This window comes from Hippoglossus stenolepis, chromosome 5 (assembly GCF_022539355.2).
Source record: "Hippoglossus stenolepis isolate QCI-W04-F060 chromosome 5, HSTE1.2, whole genome shotgun sequence".
In the NCBI taxonomy this organism is placed as follows: domain Eukaryota; kingdom Metazoa; phylum Chordata; class Actinopteri; order Pleuronectiformes; family Pleuronectidae; genus Hippoglossus; species Hippoglossus stenolepis.
Window position 1 is genome coordinate 3,844,869 of NC_061487.1, and position 20,325 is coordinate 3,865,193.

The following is a 20,325-nucleotide window of genomic DNA, read 5'->3' on the forward strand; positions in this document are numbered from 1 at the left end:
AAATGTGTGTTTGCTATTTGACAGTTTCCACAAGGTGGAATTTGTTAACACAGGTCTTTGGTGAATGTGGTAAACTGTACTGTAGAGGAAGAGTCAGATAAAAGGCAGAGAAATACGATGTACTTTTAGACCCCACTTTCATCAAATTGAATTTAACTTGTAATTTTGGGCATGGCAATGTGCCACGTTAAGTAGAGCAGTTTGATGCAGAGGCCAGCGACAACCTTTGATCTTCATCTGGGCAATGGCAGCTGTAGAAATAAACTGTCAATTGAAAGGCATTGCTGGCAGAGCTGGTGTGGATGTAAAAGCCTGTGTTAAGATCTATCACCATAACATCAGACATGTTCAGACCTTGGCAAATAATTACTGTAGGTCTAAAATATTGCCCTACATTGTGTGTTGAAACTAAGTCTAAAGCAATTCAAGATGTTCAAAGGCTAAAATCAATACACATGGCAAACAGTAGTTTAGCTAATTCTTGTCTTTTAGGGACATGTAGACGGTTACTAACATCACTCAACAGAAGGATCTCAACTTAAGCGCAACATATTCAGAAAAGTCAAACATTCCATATGTCAACAGTTTGCAGTGGAATAAAGTGGCCACCCCACCTCATTTCCTTGATTTTGTTTAATAAAGTTTCAGTTAAAAACAAAAAACCTTATAGTATAGTAACATAGACCTGATATTTAATGATGTTAAGTCCATTGTACTTAAAGCATATTGTCTGCCTATGTGGCTGGCATACAGGTTTGCTGAAGTAGATGTGTGGTCTAAGTACACTTTCACAGTTTCACTTATTGCTGTTTAACACTTGCCAATTACCAGTTTTCATTAGTAGATTATCAAAAATGCGATGTTGATTGTAATCCTCATATTACTTGGATGTTTAGAGAGCATAACAGTCATACGTTTGTAAGGAGTTAGCATTATTCCTTCTGGATCACAGCATAGCACTGGGGGACTATCTGGGGCTATTTCTTGGGGTTTGGTTAGTTACAATTATTTATTAATATTATCAGAATAGCCATACAGAACATCAGCTACTCTTCCTGGGGGCAACAGATCTTTTAAGCTATCAGCTCGCTGACTGAAAATCTTGCCTGCTTAACATTGTTCCTATCAAAATGCAGTCTTGTGAAAGTTGCTTGTTGGACACCTAAACATCAGTGGAATAATTATAGTAATTTTCTATTGCAACACATAACATTTTGTCCCTAATTAGCTTTTCTTGGCAGTCATGACATGTGACAACTGCTATGTAGGTGTTTACCACGATCTGACAGTCAAAATCTCAAGGGGGCCCTACTCAGTTGCTGGATGTTCCCCACCCTGGCTCCAGGCTCTTGAAAGGCTAATGTCACTCATGTCAGTACACTTGACTTTTCGTTTAAAGGCACAAACACTAAAAACAGAAGTGGGAAGGGGAAGTGCCAAGGGGCAGTTACCCATTAGAGTACTCTGAACTTTTAATTGCTTCACTGACTGAGGCATGATGAGATAAGTGTTCGTCAACAGACTGTAAAGCAGTCCTGCCACTGAAAGAATGAAAAGCATATGCTGACAGAAATAGAAATGTGCTTCTGTGAACATCGGGACAACTGCAGATGCAAGGCAAAGTTGGGCATTCCAGGACAAATCCTGGTGGGCTAGTGGACTGTCAAAAAGAGATATGCCTCCAAGGCTTACTGCCAAAATGTTTCCAAATCAAGCTGCTGAAAAAAACATTGACAGCACCATTCCACTGAATTCTCCTTCCCCCCAAGTGGACAAAAAGGTCAATTATTCAGCTTTAAAGAGTCCTTAAATACAAGATGAGATTAACATGAGTTCTACCTTGGTTATGCCTAGAGCAGCGATGTTCTGGCTATAGGAGGTGGTGCCGTTTCCAGTTCCCCACAGTGCAGCCATGATGCAGCCGATGCCCTCTACAGCAATACCTCGGTTAATGGCGTGAGTAGGTGGTGGAGGGGCACCGGACAAGCGAGCGCAAGCGTAGTAGTCACCGATTGATTCCATGGTAGATGCCAAGACGCCGGCCATCATACCCAACACTGAAGACACACTTACTGTTGGCATACCCCATTGACCTATGGGTACAGAATTGGAAAACTTTACTTTACATACAACCACACATTTACAAAAATTACAATTAAAGACTTTGGATTGATTTCTGATAAAATGTATTTATTTTGTTAGTTACTCAACAGTTGAATGTGTGACACAGGTTACTGTTTTATGTAACACAGACCCTCCACAAGTCTGAACACTTTTCCTAGTATTACTTTTTCTGACAAACCAATAACTCTGCACAAAAATGTTTGATTCAAATGTGTTTGATTCCTCATGTCTGGGAGATTCACATATGACTTTGAGCACAATCAAAATAAATGCATTTAAATTTCAGGGGACAGTTTCAGTATCTGATTAAATTATTTTATTTTATTTTATTTTATTTTATTTTATTTTATTTTATTTTATTTTATTTTATGGGGCTGTTGGCCATTGGTGGAGGTATGACCTGTAGTGAAAGCAGTTCTAGGTTGAAATAGAATCAACGATCGACATACAAACATTTCCGTCTCTGCCAAGTGCAGAAACTTTCCAAGAACTTGAATACCCATTCCAAAACATAACAAATGATGATGTTGCTGAGTGACATTTAAAACACCTTAGGCTCTTGTAAAAGCAGCGCTCATCCCCACCCATTGCTGTTCCTTTCATCAAGACATAAAGTCGTTGTCCTTTCCTCCCAAAGATATTCTTACTCCAAATGTAGTATGATAATATCCCCAGGCACTTTACTGTGAATATTGTGTAAACTGTATACCTAATGTGGTCCTATATAGTAATATTTTTGGTTTTGTCTTGATAATATATTTGTTTAAGGAATGGCGTAATTTATAAATATATTGTGTAATGTAGACATGATGATGTTTTTGCCTTGGTTTTAATCTGTTTTATGCATGTCACTGCACAAACTATTGCCCCTTAAGTTTTTAAAAACAGTACTAGTGTGTACTTGAAAGCAGGCATCCACTGGTGTAGGTGTCAAATGTTGAACTTAAAGCGTATTGATGTCATCGGGTTTATGATGCAGATAATCTTGATCCTGATTAAAACCTTTCAAAGACATGCAGAAACATGCGGCCACATAGAATGAATGAAGTCACACATGAAAATAATGGCATTCAAATCCATAAAACCCTCCTCAAATGTCAGCAATGCATTAAAAATCTGCAGAGTAGCAATTATATTTCTTTGTAAGGTTGTCGCCTGTGATGGGGATGCTTCAGCTTAGTCCTAGATGGCAGTTGATTATCCCCTGTCAGTGTCAATGTCTGCATGATCCCTGTCAAGTCAGTTGAAGATTTAAGCCTTTGACACATCTCAAAATATGTCATGTTTTATTTTGTTGTTGACGCCGTGGTTGTAAGTATCCATTTATACGAGCTGAATAATACCAAGCCGTGCCAAAAACATTGCGTGCTGATATTTCCTAACTTGTTAAGAACTGTGTTGGGCCTGCTCACATATAAAAGTTTTCTTTTATTGGCACAGTTGTTGGTGTGGTACACTCAAATGTGGATAAAAGGGTCGGAGTGAATGTGCCATCTGCAAACAGTAAGTCCCACGCTGTGCAAATAATCAAAAAGCTACAAAACTGCATGGCTTTACCATTCACAGATCAGTTTATCAAGCAGACCCCAAAATGGCTTTTCACATATCCATATATATCGCGTGATAAGATGAAAACACTGAAGCGCTAACATGATAATTATTATATTACAGCAGCAGATGTTCTTTCAACAGCTTGTTGTTGTTAAGTCATGGACATCAACATTGACAAATATAAGATATACTTTAAGCAGTTGAGGCAAATGACGATCATTTTCATTTGCGCCAACAGATTGGATGACATGTTGGCAGATCATTAAAGAGCGGTTGTGCAATCATCAGCTAGACTTTAGAAAGTCCTCTGTTTGTATGTTTGTTGGACGCGACCCAAACCCAAAGGTGAAATTAAGGAGTGGCTGGAAGACTGAGAGGAGAGTAAACTGTAGGGCGCACATCACTCGTCACTTTCAAATGACCTAACACAATACTTTGGCATTTATTATATTCAAGCAAAATAAACGACAGAATATTATTTAGTGCAACTACTTCAGGACCTTAAGTAGCACTAATGTACTACACACACACACAGGACTTCAGAGAACATCAAGTTGACTTACTCTAACCTTACTACTTTCCTAAAATTAACCCTTACCATGACCTTAACCTAACCTTAAAATATGTCTATGTAATGATTTACTTTACTCTGACTTTCTTTTTGCCCCCATAAGGAAGACAAGCTCACATAATGTGACAGACAAAACGGGACTAGCACCTGGACCACACACTCACACAGGTGTATAACAATATTAGAAAAGAAGTAATGATATGATATGATATGATATGATATGATATGATATGATATGATATGATGATTTACATACCAGGGTAAGGTACATGGAACCATGGGGAGTTTGCTACAGCGTCCAGGCTGATGTCGGTCCTGGCTGAATAGCCATACTCATTAGACTTTGAAGGCAGGACGTCAAAGATGGTCAGTAAGAAGCAGACCAGCCAGCCGCCACACATCCCAAACAAAGCCTATAATTTATGAGATACAGAGAACATTGTATTTCAAGTGAAGTTCATCAAACATACACATGAACATTATTATAAATGTCTTTCTTGAGCAACTCTGGAGCCACATCTGGTGAGGAACAGACTAAAGACCTTTAAGCTACTGAGTAAAATAATATACTCAAGTCCCATACAAACCATACAGTCAACATTATCTGCCAGTAATCTGGTTCTTATCAAAAAACAATGACAATCAAATCTATCCTAAAAATGAAAATAAATAATTTGGGTTCTGCTTAACTGCAACCACAGCTGATGGGTAAACAACTTCAGCAGCATAGGGTTCTGTGAGCATCATTATTCACATCATAATGATAATGATAGTGTTTCCACAGCCCTCTTTGATGCTGGAGTATGAGCACAGTCTAATTACATTTGCATTACATCAGAGCCTGTATGCAGCTTCTCGCAGCGTGATTTGGGCAGCAGTATGTATTTTTGCATTTTGCATTTATGGGGGATTACATGGGAGCAAAATGTTGTAGATGGCTGCCCACATAGAGTTTGGTTCTTCTCGAGTTTTCTTCCAGTTAAAGTTTTTTTTTTCTCTCCACAGTCGCTAAAATGTTTGCTCATTGTGGGAACTTTTGGGTTTCTCTGTAATATTGTGGTGCTATACAAATAATTCATATTTAATGTCAAATTTGTGTGTGTTATTATGTGTTGGCCAACCCTTCTGTGCTGCTGTATTATCCCTGCTTCATTCAGTTAAACAGATACTGATGAATAGCTATACAAACTCAGAGCAGTGAAGAGTTTTTTTCTTTTTGATGGCCCGTAGGGTTTTGTTAGATTGCACAACATGTGAGTCACTCTGCTAAAATGTGTGGACCTGCCATTCATAAAGTATTTCAGAGACTGAACCCTGAAGTCAAACATGACTCAGAGCCCTGTAGTTCACCTGAGGGCCCTCTGTCTTCAGTCGGATTGGTTACGGTTGTTCTTTTAAAGCTTTATGTATTGAGTCAGTCTTTAATGTCAATGTTCTCTTTCCTCACCGTCTTAACAGAGTCAACATCCAGGGAGCTTCAAAACCACACACCTTATTTATTTTGGCTGTTATTGAAGAGGAAAATAATATTTACTGTGCTGTTTATTGATGGGGAAAAAAAGGTCAAGCTACATTAATATTCTTCAGTGAAAAACGTACTTAACATTTGTCACAGTGTGAATAATGTAAATGGTTTGTATTTATATAGCGCTTTTCTAGTCTTGATGACCACTCAAAGCTCTTTACAGTACAGTTTTACATTCACCCATGCATCTAGTAGCAGCACTTTGTTGTTCTATGAGGGGCATTCAGGGTTCAGCGTCTTGCCCAAGGACACTTTGGCATTCAGATGGGGAAGTCTGGGGATCGAACTGCCAACCTTCTGGTTGGAGGACGACCGCTCTACCCCTCAGCCACAGCCGCCCACAATGTATAACCTTTAATGTGTCTGTTTGGATGTGAACAGAATGTTTGTTCTCACACTGACCAGGCATGTAAGTGCATGAATATGCAGCAGGTGGGATGGTGATAAGAGAGCATGTGTGCTTAATCTAAATCCATCCTTAGTTTAATACAGGTTAAAAACACACTCCCTGTGTTGGTCCGTCACCACAGGAGATCTCTAAGAGGTGGTGACTGTAATCACAAGACTGTTGTAGGTGAGGGATTGGGCACATTATCCCTCTAAAGACTGTAATTGTGTTTGCTCAAATCAAACAGAGGCCGTGAAATAACTCCTGAAGAAACAACAAAATGATTAAATCCTGCTTTTCATACGTTTGTACTTATTCATTATTTCATACATTTATATGCATATTTCCCCACCCCTAATGACTCTCAAACTCTAGCAGGGCATCACAAATAAAAACATGAGCTATGCAGAGCCATCTGGTTCCTCCCCAGGCTAATTAGAAACATAATTTAAAGATAATGATTATTTTTTAAGAGCTAATAAAACCTTAGGTTATCAATAAAATGTTGTTTTGTTGTTTTCTATTTTAATTAAACCAATAAGTTTAAACAAAAACAAATTTTCTCTGCTTCCTTCTACAAGTACTATACTTGGAAGGTCACAGGACATATGATATAACCATCATGTTAGACAGTGTTCTCTCCCACCTTCATCAGGGAATTTATTTAGGAAGAATAGAACTCTACTGGGAAGAGCCGATTTGAACTGGCTACTTAATATATATGTTTGTGTGTCAGTGTTTTTTATGGATCATGAATTTTGGGGACATGTTAGGGGGCACATATTTGCGCAATTAGTTCAATTTACTTCAAGGGGCTACCAGGACCAAATGTAACCTCAGCCTCCCGAGTGTCCTGTGACCCTACAACACATGTACAATATAAATATGTTTTATACTTTAGTTCCACTAATGGACTCGCTCAAAGTATTCAAGGGGACCAATTGGATGGAATGGTTAAAATGACAATGCCTCCAGAAAATATACCACCACCCTTGCACCCAGTGAGCAAGTGAAATAATACAGAATGATAAATAATTGAGTTAAATGTATTGTTGGTTTGATATTAATCCACAGCCATAATCTTGACTTCTTTTTTACACTAAAATGGTTCCGTGGTGCACTACAGTGGACATGCTGTAAAATAAATTATACATTTTTAAAAGTCTAAATTGAAAGACTTTTTTTGGAAAAAATAAATAGGAAATCACCCATAAAAAATAAATTTGGCATGATTTTTTTCTTGTTTCCCAGGAAGCTCCACACACACACTGGCCTTTGAACCTTTAATGAAGTTAAATGAAGGATTTATTGTAGGACGTCTGTAGAAGACTGTCGTATGAAATTGCATTAGTTTGAGCTAGGTGGTCTTAATAAACTGAACAACTAACGACCCGGAATAAAGATCTTTAGCACAGCAGTCATTTTGACAAGAACTAGCAGTTTGACAAACGTGTTAGTCATCACCTTAATCCGTTCTATTTTGGTACAGAGGCTTAATTCATATGGCAAGTAACACATGTGTGTAGCTACTGTTTCATGTCAAAATGACTGCTGTAAAGAAAGCTCTGTATACATTCACTATACAGACAAAAAAATTAAAAATACTAAACTCACAGAATAGTTTTCTTTAGAACAAATTGTTTGGTCCCCGCTGAGTCTGTGGATCAAGTGTGACTAAACAGTGTTTTTTACTGTATAAACATTAAGATGAAAGCAACCTTTTCTGTTCTGTGGCTTAAGGGACAGACACAAGAACAGAAACCTTCACATCATACCAGACTGTGATTTCATTCTGCCATTCTGCCACTCACAAAACTGTCTTTTTTCAAAATGTTATCTTTGATTTTGACATTTCGATGTGGTGTCAGTTCTAGACCAGTCTGTTTGGAATGTTCTGTTCTCTTGGCTTGTGTTGATGCTCTGGACCTACTTCAGAATTATTCCTTCTCATTATTGAGTCCTCCTCAAATTTTTCTACAATATACTGTCACTTTTTTATTTTAGTTTAGTTTGTAAGCTGGAAATTGTTGTGTTCATCCTACCTCGTTTATCTGCAATAAAGATTTTATTGTTAATGTTTTTAATTAAAGAAAACAGAATTTGCTTAATTACTGTTCACATGTGTTTATTCAATTTGAATTAATATTGAATGTATTACATGTCCAAACTCAGCACTGCACATTCATGGGGAATTCACTTGAGACATGCCAAATGTGAAGTCGATGAGATGAACCGTTTGCAAGATATGCAATCCACATGCAGACCTTTGTGAACTTCAGGTGAACATTATCACTGCTGAAACCTATAGTTGCGAAGGAGTGTCAGACTCTGGCTTGATACTGGATGATTTCTGCACTGTGCTTTTCAATAAACTTTATAGTTTTGAAACAAAACAAGGGGGTTATAAACTGTTTTATGGGCCAAAGGAGCTGAAACAAAGATCTGATGTATGGTTTTTTTTTCTGTAATAGGAAACGATGTGTGTATGAGTTGGTGGCAACTCACAGAAAAGAGCTTGAAGAGCGGATACTGGAAAACCTTCCACTTCTTATCCTTGTAAGCGATCATTGGGACATCGACTTTGCTGAGATATTGGGAGAAAAGGAGGATCAGGCCGACGGTGCTGTGGGAAAACAGAAGACAAGACAAAATGTGATGTTTCTCCCAAGGCCTTGCCCTCGCTCAGAGCTTATAGTCTAATTGTGCTTAAGCATGACACACTTAGATCCATCACAAGATTAGGGGAAGTCAAAACAATGGGAGACATATAATTTGCACAGCAAGCATGCCTATTTGATACTTGTCATCATTGAAAGATTTATGGGCAGTTAACATTGTGAGGGTGTATTTTATACTGCTTTTTTCAGTTCATCCCAAAGAAGAGAGAGAGCAAATAACCGCCTAGAAAAAAACCTTTAATCAGAGCGTTTTTGTCTTTTTTGTGCAGCTGGTCCGAGCTCTTGTAGTCTAAAATATTTCAGAAAGGCACTGGTGTCATCACTGGAGCTTCTTTTTCAGGCAACCAATCAGAATTCATCCAATGGAGAAGCTTGTCCTGGCCGTGTCTGTCCAGCCACAGCAGTGGGATACGTCAGACAGAAACTATCACAATAAAGACCAAAATTCTCTTTTGTGAATGTTCCTGATGATTGTTACAGAAGCAAAATCAATGTGCAGCGTTTTTACTCAAAGCACTGGGATGCAGCGCCCCCGTCCTGAGCACTCTTCCAGTGCTTTACTACCAGAGCAACCTCTACATGGACACTTGCCCTCACAGTTGCCTGTCACTGGATGGGATTCCATGCTGCGCATGAAACACTTCACGCTGTGCATGAAAAGACGACACACTGTGCATGAAATACTCTTCTGTGTCGCACAGCAGCATTGTGTCCCACTTAACGAGCAAATCGGATTTAAACATTTACAGCGTAGCCGAAACACCGTTCCAGATTACAGCTATGACCACACAATCAGTCTAAACATCTGGTTGGATGTATAAAATGATAAATTAGCCACAGGTATGAAAAAAAGACCCTGAGGAATCTTAATTGCTCTTGTATGAAAGACCAGGACACAGCCAGGGAGCAGGTAGTATAAATAGTATAGTATAAATTATGTATAAATTGTCAATGACAGTGTTATATAAAGAGATCACACAAAATAATGTTTCGCTCTTCAAATTGATCATGTTTTAGAAATAGTCCTCTTCATTTTGCACCACACTGTGTCTTATGACAGACTGGCACAGTTTCTAGTGTTTTTAGTGGATAAGTTGAATTACAACCATGGGATCTGTGTCTGTGCTCCTGTAAATTGTTGGATAACCTGCATGGAGACTGCTGTGGGGGAGTAAGGCACTGGGGCTAAGAAGGATATGACAGATTACCATCCATATACGGCACCAGGAGGTGAATGTGCTGAACCTTTTAAAACCCACAAGGATCACTCTATGTAATGGCTTTAGTCTGCATTATCTGCAGACGGCAGCGTGGAAATGATGACAGATTACATTGGGCTGGACAGGGGCAGGGGCAGAGGTAAATGAGAGGAAAGCTAATGTGGAGAAGTGATTTACAGTGGCAGCAGCTGGGAAGATTGAGTGAATTAAGATAGTGAACATCATTTCTTTCATAAAGGAGCAAAGGGTCTGGAACGCAGGAAAATAAATACTGAATGAATGCAAACTTTTGGCTGCAGACACATGATAATTAGATTTAATTTTGGTATGGAAGGACGGCATAGGGCTTATTTTTTCTTTGAATGTAATGCATTTCCCATGTAGCTATACCTTACATTAATGCGTCTGTAGTCCTTTATGTTGCTATGCTGACATGCATCCACAGTAATCTTATTAAACGATGATAGATGATAGAAAACACTTCATTACATGTGACCCTTTACACTGAACATAAAGTTGTATGGAAATTAAATATGTAACTGAAATACATAAAGCCATAATCATTCTTTTTAATGGGGGTAACAGAAGAGGCTTGAAAGAATGGTGCTCTAAGTCTTGCAGAGACTGACTGCTCCTCTATGCAGAGAAGGAGTTACTCTTTTTTTTCTTCTTCCTTTTTTTTATAAACATTCCTGATGGAAATCTCTACGATGTCGTCTTACTGTCTCATTTCATTAACTGACCTATTTAACTAATCTCAATTCCAAGAAGTCTGGAATTTGCCGGTACATTGTAGCACATATGTATGGATATGATTGTTAAATAAAATGATTCCTTCACATGTTTTCTCCACGTCACTGTAAGACGTCTTCCACTCACAGAGCAGCTATTCCCCAGTGACCTCCAGACTTCTTTCCAGCCTCAATGAACAGCGACAGGCCAATTAGGTTGATGGTGGGAGCGATAGCCAGAGGGCCTATATATTTGAGCACCAGGCCCACCAGCCCGGAGAAGCCCAGGAACATCTGCAGCAGAGACGACACCAGGATGGCTCCCTGGATCTGTGGATGGCAACGCAGGAGGTACATACATATGGATCAATTTATATGCTGGGTTTCTGGTGTCTCATCATGGCATCATGTATCATACTTCCTTTTCAGGCTGTAAAGGTGAGAATAGTGATTCATATCGCAGGCTGAAGTTACACATACTGAGCATTCTTTTCCATTCCGATGCTTTGGACTTTGGCATTAATATATAGCCCACTGTATATTAATCACGACATTTCATTGTGGCAGCTTTCTATCCTCCTTTTCTTTGAGCACTTTCCAAAGGATCAGACCGACTAACTGCTCAGTATCAAGCTGAAAACCTCTGCGTTTAAAACATCCCACTACACTGTCATTGAAAGATATATAGTTGTAAGTCTTGTCAAAGTGATTTTTTTAATTTGTAAGTGCATGTGAAAGCAGTAAAACATACTTCCTGCTGAAAGCTATGTAAAGGTGTGGTAACTGTATGATCAGTTTCCCTTTTGAAACATACTTCTGGGACTGACGTATGCATGCATTTTGCTTCAGGGAAAGATAATCTTGTGCAAAACCCTGCTGACAAGGAGGAGATATCTGGGGGAACACAATATTTGAAGCACTTTAACATGAATTTAATTTAGATTCAATTTCAAATGCTGAGTCAGAATAATTCCAGAGGCACACATTAAACCTGCTGACCCCATACTATGGAGGGTTTTCAGGGCCAAAACAATATATATAAATTCATAAATAATTATATAAATACCTAAATAAAAGGATAAATTAATACATAAATACATAATAAATACATAATTATATAATTAAATGCCTAAATAAATGACTACATGTTTTTTTATACATTTATTTAGTTTTTCGTTAATGTATTTATTTATACATTTATATATTTGTTTTTTTATTTATGTATTTAATTTTTACATTTATTTATATATTTAGAATTTTATTTATTTATTTATACATTTATTTATACATTTATTTATCCTTTGCGTAACCTGCTGGACAGAACAAAATAAAACTGTCAACTACATAAATAAATGCATAAATAAAAAAATGAATATATAATGTATAAATAAATACATAAATACATGTATAAATAAATGTATAGATACACATTTAGTCATTTATTTAGGCATTTAATTATATAATTATGTATTCATTTATTAATGTATCCTTTCATTTATGTATTTATATTTGTATTTATATATATTGTTTTGGCCCAGAAAACACTCCATACATTTCAGTCATAGGAATACATCTGAAGGGAATCTTACATTAAGGAAATGAGGTGTGTATTGTATTATTTTCATAAAATAAAAATGTCTGGCTCACCAAAAACTCTTGGCCGTTTATTTTGAAGAGTCTTATTTTTAAACCTGGGGTTGAGGGTTATTTCCACATCAATCTTCAGCATTTTCTGCTGTAACACAATTTGCTGTGTGTTTTCCCCTAAATGTTGATATTTGAACCCAATTTTGGGCTATTTCACTTTCTTTCACTTGTGAATGTGTTTTTACTTGAATTTAGAGGCATTATCCTAACTTTTTACAAACTATTGGGTCTTATGTTATTTTGTCATTTTTACATTTCCAAGTGTTTGCATATACATTTTTTTTACATCTGTTCTCACATTCGACCTGTAGCTCATGACAAGAGAACAATATGAAACCGTTACTGCGATACATTTCTCGATTCAAGTCCAATACTTGTCCATGTTATCACGTAAATTGGTAAGAATTTCTAATTGGCATAAAATCATCAAGGTGATACACTGGTCTGATCATTCCCCTTAAATCCCTTAGCACTACGAAGATAAATAATTGGATTCCTTGACGGGGCTTAACTCATGACCTTATAAACTGCCTCCAGAGACTATTTTACATACCTCACGCATTCGTGACATCCAGACCTCATCAGAATCTTCTATGAGCTGCGGCCTGGTGCCATTCTGCGTGTCGATGGACAGCATAACTGGGGAGTCTTTGGATGGACACTGCCACTTCGGCAGAGCGAGAATGGCCAGGGTCGGAGTGATGAAACTGAAGGTCCCACCCTGAAGGATCGGTAACCTGCAAGTCAATAAGGCCAAGAGGTTAAAGGTCAAGGATCAGTGGATCAAAATGATGTCAGGTCTCTGCAGACTAGAAAACAAGCCTGAAGGAAGAAGTAGAATTTGTAATGGCCTCTTCTCACAGACAACAGGTTCAGTCAGGAAGCAAAACAAAATTGGTGCAAATACATTTTGGGGTAAATGTACCAGAGAAAGGATTTCTGTTTGCAAAGAGCCATTATTTCATAAAATAGCTATTTTAGAAATCTCATACAGGGATTCTAAATTCCAGCGTAGAGACACGTGTTTTTGTGGCCTGTGCATGTGTAAATCATTTTCTTTACTTTTGTGGTTTTGTGGCATATTTCTATGCACTCTTGGTTGCGTGCCTTTGAGCTTTTTATCCTCCTCTTCTCTTGTTGTTAAAAACACTTCGTACCACAGCTCTAAAAGGTGCAATAAAAATACAGATTAACTTACTTATTATTCAGTGTCAAAGTGTGTGTGCTGGGATCCCATTTTTGTCCCTTTAAGCTTTTGCCAAACTGCGTAGGTGGGAAACTCAAACAAAAGGATTAGCTATTTGCTCAGGCTCACTGCTGTAGCAGTGCAGAAGGGGCAGGGAAGTAGGTGTGGAGCCCTGTAATGTATTGTACAGTATTGTATGTGTGGGTGGCAGCTGCTGTGTGGTGCAGCATAGAGATTGATCCATCAGTTTCAGATTGATCTAAGTGCAAAATAGCTCCCAGATTTCACATCTCTAAGAAAACCACAAATTAAGTCAAATAAACTTTGCAGAGCATTAAGGAAAACTATTTCAGAAATCTCATTTCCACCATTTGAATCACAAAGAGCCTGGCAGGGGCTCAACTCATGGTTGAACTCCACATGAACTACCTCGTGGGTCTCCGAGCTATAAACTGCAACTTCAGGCTGATGCAAGCACAGCTCAGTGATGCCTTGTCTATGCATGAAGTTTATGAAACCAACATGAGACCATTGTGGGGAGGCAGAGTATGAGGAGAGCAGTGGAGCAGCAGCGAGGCACGCTGTCAGGAAGTACTGTATATGGTAGTTTTCTTGACCGTGAGAACACTCCTTAACTTAACATAAGCATTCCCTCCATTTTTACCTGCAGTAAATCTGAAACCTGAATGACAAGTGTACACAATAAAAGTTCATTCCATAGGAGGTTGGAATATGTAAGAACGTTCACACACAAATGAAAGCAGTGAAATTTTAAATGTTTGTGTGTGTGTGGAAACCTGTTCAGTGCTCTATCATCCCCACAAGGCCTCTTACTTGCAGGCTCACAGGTGTTCACATGAAGGGTGTTACCTGGTGCCGACAGCCGTCTGCAGCAGTGTACATAGCCCCGACACAAAGAATATGGTGGAGATGAGCTGGCTTTTGGCGACGTTGTTGTCCTTAATGCACAGAGGCTCAGCCAGGATGAGTGGGATTGCAATGATGCCGCCGAAAGCGAGGATGTAATGCTGCGGAGGCAGAAGAGCAAGAATAAATTCATATGGATTAAGAGAGGATCATGGCCTCCTGTTTTCTCCTGACCTTCGCTAGTCTTTATGTTAAAGATGTGAATGTATTTACATGTTTTACCTCGAATGAATCCTTGTGCAAATGAGACGTACCACAACTACACATTACAATGACTAATGGAAAAATGCAATGCTAAAATTCCTTCATTATGAAATTAGTTACTACATTCAAACTAAAAATGAAACGGTTTCTCTAATGATGTACAGAAAAGGATAAAGTTGTTTATGGATCCTGCACAGCGTTGGCCAATATCGGACAATTGGCAAACATAGTGAACTGCAGCAAAATTATAAAAGGTCATGTAGCTGAAAGTGTTTTCATTAATTCAAACAAAAGTGATTATATTTGAGTGATGTGAAAATGCAAACCACTGGAACAGGCCATATATAAAACTGCTTTTTCATTTCAATTTACATTATAATATCAATCACTTCATAGCCTTCCTTGACAGTGAGATAAGAAAGGACAAACAAACCTTAGCTTAAGACAAATCCAAAATATTAGCCTGCTTCTGTCACTGCTATCACTTCTATGGTCCTGTTTAAAAAGTAATGACCATACAAAACATAGTTTGTACAATAACCTTTAATCATTACTGCAGCAGATACACATTTATATTTGATAGTTTAAAGTGCATAGATAGCCTCATGGCAATTTTGTTCATTTCATGATACCAGCAGATTTATTGCAGTATTTAGCTTTTATATCTGCACTTATTTCATTATATGTGGCCATTCTGCACACAGGGAATAATACGAACTAAAGAGAAACAGTGTTGTAGATCTCACAGCTCAACTGCAAGGCTTAACTGTCACACTCAACCCATGTGTGTGCATGTGTTTGTTGAGTGGATGGGGGTGGGTGGTGGAGATTGCCATTGATCCGAAAGAAGTTGGACAAAGGGCGTGGTGTAAGGGACTCATTTAAGACGACTGAAAATACCATCAGCCATTAAATCTAAACCTGCCATTACATGAATCACCTGTTACATTGAAACCTACACGAGTGTAAACGTCAAGCCCTGCTGTCAAGTTGCATTTTTCATTTCTGTATAGTTAAAATTATTTTATCTGTGTTTACCAAAAAACACACCACAGGGTTTACCTACACGGATAGTGTCAGCAATTTAAATAAAATAATAGATCTGCACAGCTCAATATATAAGCTGCGGTTTTGCTGAACTGCCAATAGATGTCGCCATAAACACAGGCAGTTGATTGAGCTGCTGAGACAACGCCAACCAAACTCCACTTATTAAAAGTATGCTTAAAACAGCAGCAAGTACAAGTAGTAAAAGTACTGGTGTAAAAATGTAATTCAGTAAAAATGACTAATTTTAAATGTGCTCAAACAAGAGAATGGCGATTTTTCTATTTACAGACTGCTTACAATGTATCAGTTGTTCACGTTCTGTTGCTTTTAAAACCCATATGTACCCTGTGATGGATGTAATACAACATTTAGTGACTGCCTGTAAAGATGTGTGTGAACCTATTAAATGCACACTTTATACTGTAATGTGACACTGGTGTTGGGCTTACAATTTACATTTAGAACCAGTTTCAAGTTTTATTTGTCACATGAAGGTTAAAACAGTTTTAAGGGTACAAAGTGTTGGACGAGAAAGACATGGCAGCTCAGCAATGAAATAAGAGCAATTAGTAAATTTAAATAAAGTAATTGGTTGTAGTGTGCAGGGTGATGAATTCATATTTTATTTAAAAGAATCAATATTATTTTACCTCCATAATTACTGATAACAGTGGCTTGCATCCTTTTCAAACCAAATACCCCCAAAAACTGTTTTAATATTGTATTTTAAACTACAATTCAATCCAACATTTTCCATATCCCTCACGTTTGTAGATCATCTCAAGTTTCCTGATTGATATCATTTTGAGTTTGGCCAATCAACAAGTGGCCGACTTAACATGCAACATGAGATGGATTGATGTGACAGTTTGTCCCTTACACGCTGAGCCATAAAAATGAAGCCAGATGTTGATAGGCCCCACCAGATTTATGCAAGTTTTTTCAAACCTACAACTTCCATAAATCAGAGCTGAAGGTCAGTTTCATGACAGAGGAAACTGGGAGTATTCCTTCAGGAAGAGGAACCCATGATTTGTGCAAACTGCTAAACTGATAAACCTTCTTGTGACTTGAATTTGGAAGTGACAGTCATGTAGGAAATGTGATTGCCTGGAAAAGCTTGGAGGGGAGGTAAATACTAAATAGTTTGAGTTTGTCACAAAACTAAAAAATAATGAAACGAAATCAACAAAAAATATAATTGTGCTTTTTTTCTTTGCTAATTTCCCCAATATCAGGCAAGTAATGAAGGCAGACATGAGTCAGAGAGGATTTTTAATGGCAGATGTAACCGATTGTACTCTCTCATATATTAAAAAAACAATAAATCAGCTCTGATTCACTCTCAGTGGTTACAATCACAGACCAGTTTCCTCTCCTCCTCAATGTAACCAACTCGTTTGACAATAACCTCAACAAGTGCTTCAATATGCTTTAAATTTTCATGAAATAACTTCTTTATATGCTCCCAAAACATATCTCAAACATGTGCAACACCAAATCTTGTGTGGCAATGAACTGAGCACTTGGCACAAATCACTGCAATAAATAATCCTTTTGTACTGAAGCAACAGGAAGGAAGAAAGACAAATTAATGGGAAAATAGTTTATACTTCTGTGAAAATGAGAGCCAATGAGACACGGATTGATGTGGTTGAAAATATAAAATATCCCAAACAGAACATCTTGAAGTCTCAAGATGTAAACAGAACATCTTGAAGTCTCAAGATGTTCTGTTTGGGATATTTTATATTTTCATGCTTGTCAACAAATATCCCGAAAGACCAAAATCTGTAATGAATTGAACCTCTGAGCGAGTATTGGGACATAGGGACACGTACAAAACACAGCCGTTTGATTATTTAATTTTAATGTATTTAAACATTAATTTATTATTTGGTTGTTAAAATAAAATGAAACTTTTCTTTAGAATAATTATAGTACAAAACAGTGGGATTCTCCTTCAACTCCACCATGAGTGTGTGTGTATCCTTAAAGTGTTGAGAAAGCTCTTTTGCATTATAACAGATATGTCACCTTTTCCCCCCCCAAAAAAGATGGAAATGGGACATTTCTCTCTTACAACAGGAAACAGATGTAGTATTTAACCTGCTGTATAGTTTACAGAGATTGAAGAAGTGACTGACTGCTGCTGGAAACAGTAAATGAGGGTGTGAGACAGTGCCGCTGACGATTAAAGGGTGGCCTGATGCTGAAGTAATAACTGATGAACCTTCTGCAAGAATCGAGATCTACAGTGAATCAAACCTATTATCCAGTGGTGGAAAGTAACCCTACTCAATTACTGTACTTTAGTACAATTTTGAGATACATGTATTTCTATACAAAAATGCCAAATTCCTTGGGGGACAGTAAACCCCCTTCTCTTTGTTATTTTATTATACTTTTTATAAGGAGCACTTTTTGTTTTTTGGAGGGGCCTTGCGGGGTTCAGCATCTTGCCCAAGGACACTTCAGCATGCAGATGGGGAAGACTGGTATTGAACTGTCAACCTTCTGGTTGAAGGACGACTGCTCTACCACTCAGCCACAGCAGAAGTGTATATTACAGTAATATTTCCTTTATCTGTTGTTCAACCTGGGGCCTCTCAATGCACAAATAAAGGAAAGTATCACGATCTTAACAATATCTAAATTCTTGTATTGTGACCAACTCTATTTTATACATTTTTCAGGGCATCCTCGTAACCAATTTTACTGCATGACTGCATGGCTGCTCTGCTCTGAAATCAAACTCATGACCTTCTGGTCTTCTGATTTTCTTATGCAAGCACAAGCATGAGCGACTTTTTTTATCAAGCCTTTTTTCCCCTGTATAACCTGTTGTCATGGTCACAGTACCAGCACTAGCTCACACACTAATAAACACATGCTTTCTGTGATTTTTGAATGGAAAACAATTACTGTCAAGGTACAAACCAGGAGGATGGTGATATTCTTCTCAAAGCAAAATCTTTTATACTTTCTTACAAAAGCAGATGTTTGTTCCTGGGCTGATAAAGTAGGGTTTGATTATGAAATGCCACTGGAATGACTCAGGGTCTTGTGTTTTTACAGTGATTAGGAAATAGGCAACTCACTTGACAGTCAAATACTATTGCTTAAAAAAAATATATAATAGTGGTTGCAATATTTGAGCCTTTACCATAATGTAGCAGCCTTTCATTCTTTACTTCTAATGAATAGATACTTCTTCACTTTTGTGTTACTGTACATTAAAGGGATAGTTCACCGAAAAATGAAAACTCAATCATTATCTACTCACCACTATGCCGATGGGGTTAGTGAAGTGTTTGAGTCCACAAAACACTTTTAGAGTTTTAGGGGTAAACAGCGTTGCAGCCAAATCCAATACAATTGAATTAAATGAAACCCCTTATTCAGAAGAAATAAAACAACAGAAAAAACACAACATGCCTCCATACTGCCCCTGTGGTGTCATCCAAGTGTCCATAAGCCCCAACATTCAAATTTGACTCGAAACGGTGTCACTTGCACCTTGTTTTTAGTCTAAATGTCCTCTGATATCCTCCTCCACGCACACACTGCACACAAGCTCTCACCCAAGGGCATGTGCGGGGTGTACGGTAGCATCGCTGCTTCAGGTAGCAGACATTTAGGCCAAAAACGTGGTGTAAAAGATGCTGTTTCGAGTCAAATTTGAATGTCTGAGCTTACGGACACTTGGATGACAGCACAGGAACAGTATGGAGGCATGTTGTGTTTTTTTTACTGTGTTTTTGTTACATTCCAAGAATTTGTCACCATTTACTTCAATTTTATTGGATTACTGGTGACAAATTCTTGGAATGTAACAAAACACAGCACAGGAACAGTATGGAGGCATGTTGTGTTTTTTTACTGTGTTTTTGTTAAATTCCAAGAATTTGTCACCATTTACTTCAATTTTATTGGATTACTGTTTACCCCTGAGACTCCATGAAGTGTTTTGTGGACTCAAACACTTCACCCACCAAAGTGGTGGTGAGTAGATAATGAGGGAATTTTCATTTTTTGGTGAACTATCCCTTTAAGTATATTTAATATACTATTACATTAGCAGTTAAGCCTAATAGGCATTTTTCATCGCTCTAGAGGCATACATTGTAGGTGTATATGTTTTCTGCACTACTACATCGATTATGGAGGACAACAACAGTACAATGAATGCACTGACACTGGACCAAACAAGCCGTGAGATCACTTTACCTGGAAGCCAAGCAGAATGCAGAGGTACCATGGTGGCCTGTCATTGAGGGAGTAAACCAAATCGTCACCTTTGTCCACAGTCTCCTCCAGGGCCTCCGTGTGTGGCTCCTCAACGTCCACTGTCAGCTGTGGCTGTTCATCACTGTCTTTGCCCTTGGAAAGAAGCACAGCAAAGACAAACAAGTCATCAGTTCACCAGTGTTATCTATCAAAGAAACATCAAATAAGAAAAAACTATATTTTCTGCTATATTTCCCCCCCCTTGACACCCCCTCGGTGGAAATATAGTCGGG

At 38.0% G+C, this 20,325-nt stretch overlaps 1 protein-coding gene across 1 annotated transcript in view; it reads right to left on the reverse strand.

The window, feature by feature from the left end:
* Positions 1-20,325, reverse strand: part of si:dkey-106n21.1 (solute carrier family 23 member 2) — a 41,254-nt gene that overhangs the window by 12,659 nt on the left and 8,270 nt on the right. The window contains exons 2-8 of the mRNA XM_035157115.2: positions 20,033-20,185; positions 14,492-14,649; positions 12,989-13,172; positions 10,937-11,118; positions 8,665-8,782; positions 4,503-4,659; positions 1,840-2,093 (exon numbers count right to left, since the gene is read on the reverse strand). Coding sequence (XP_035013006.1) covers positions 1,840-2,093; positions 4,503-4,659; positions 8,665-8,782; positions 10,937-11,118; positions 12,989-13,172; positions 14,492-14,649; positions 20,033-20,185 — 1,206 coding nt within the window. The remainder of the gene's footprint in view (positions 1-1,839; positions 2,094-4,502; positions 4,660-8,664; positions 8,783-10,936; positions 11,119-12,988; positions 13,173-14,491; positions 14,650-20,032; positions 20,186-20,325) is intronic.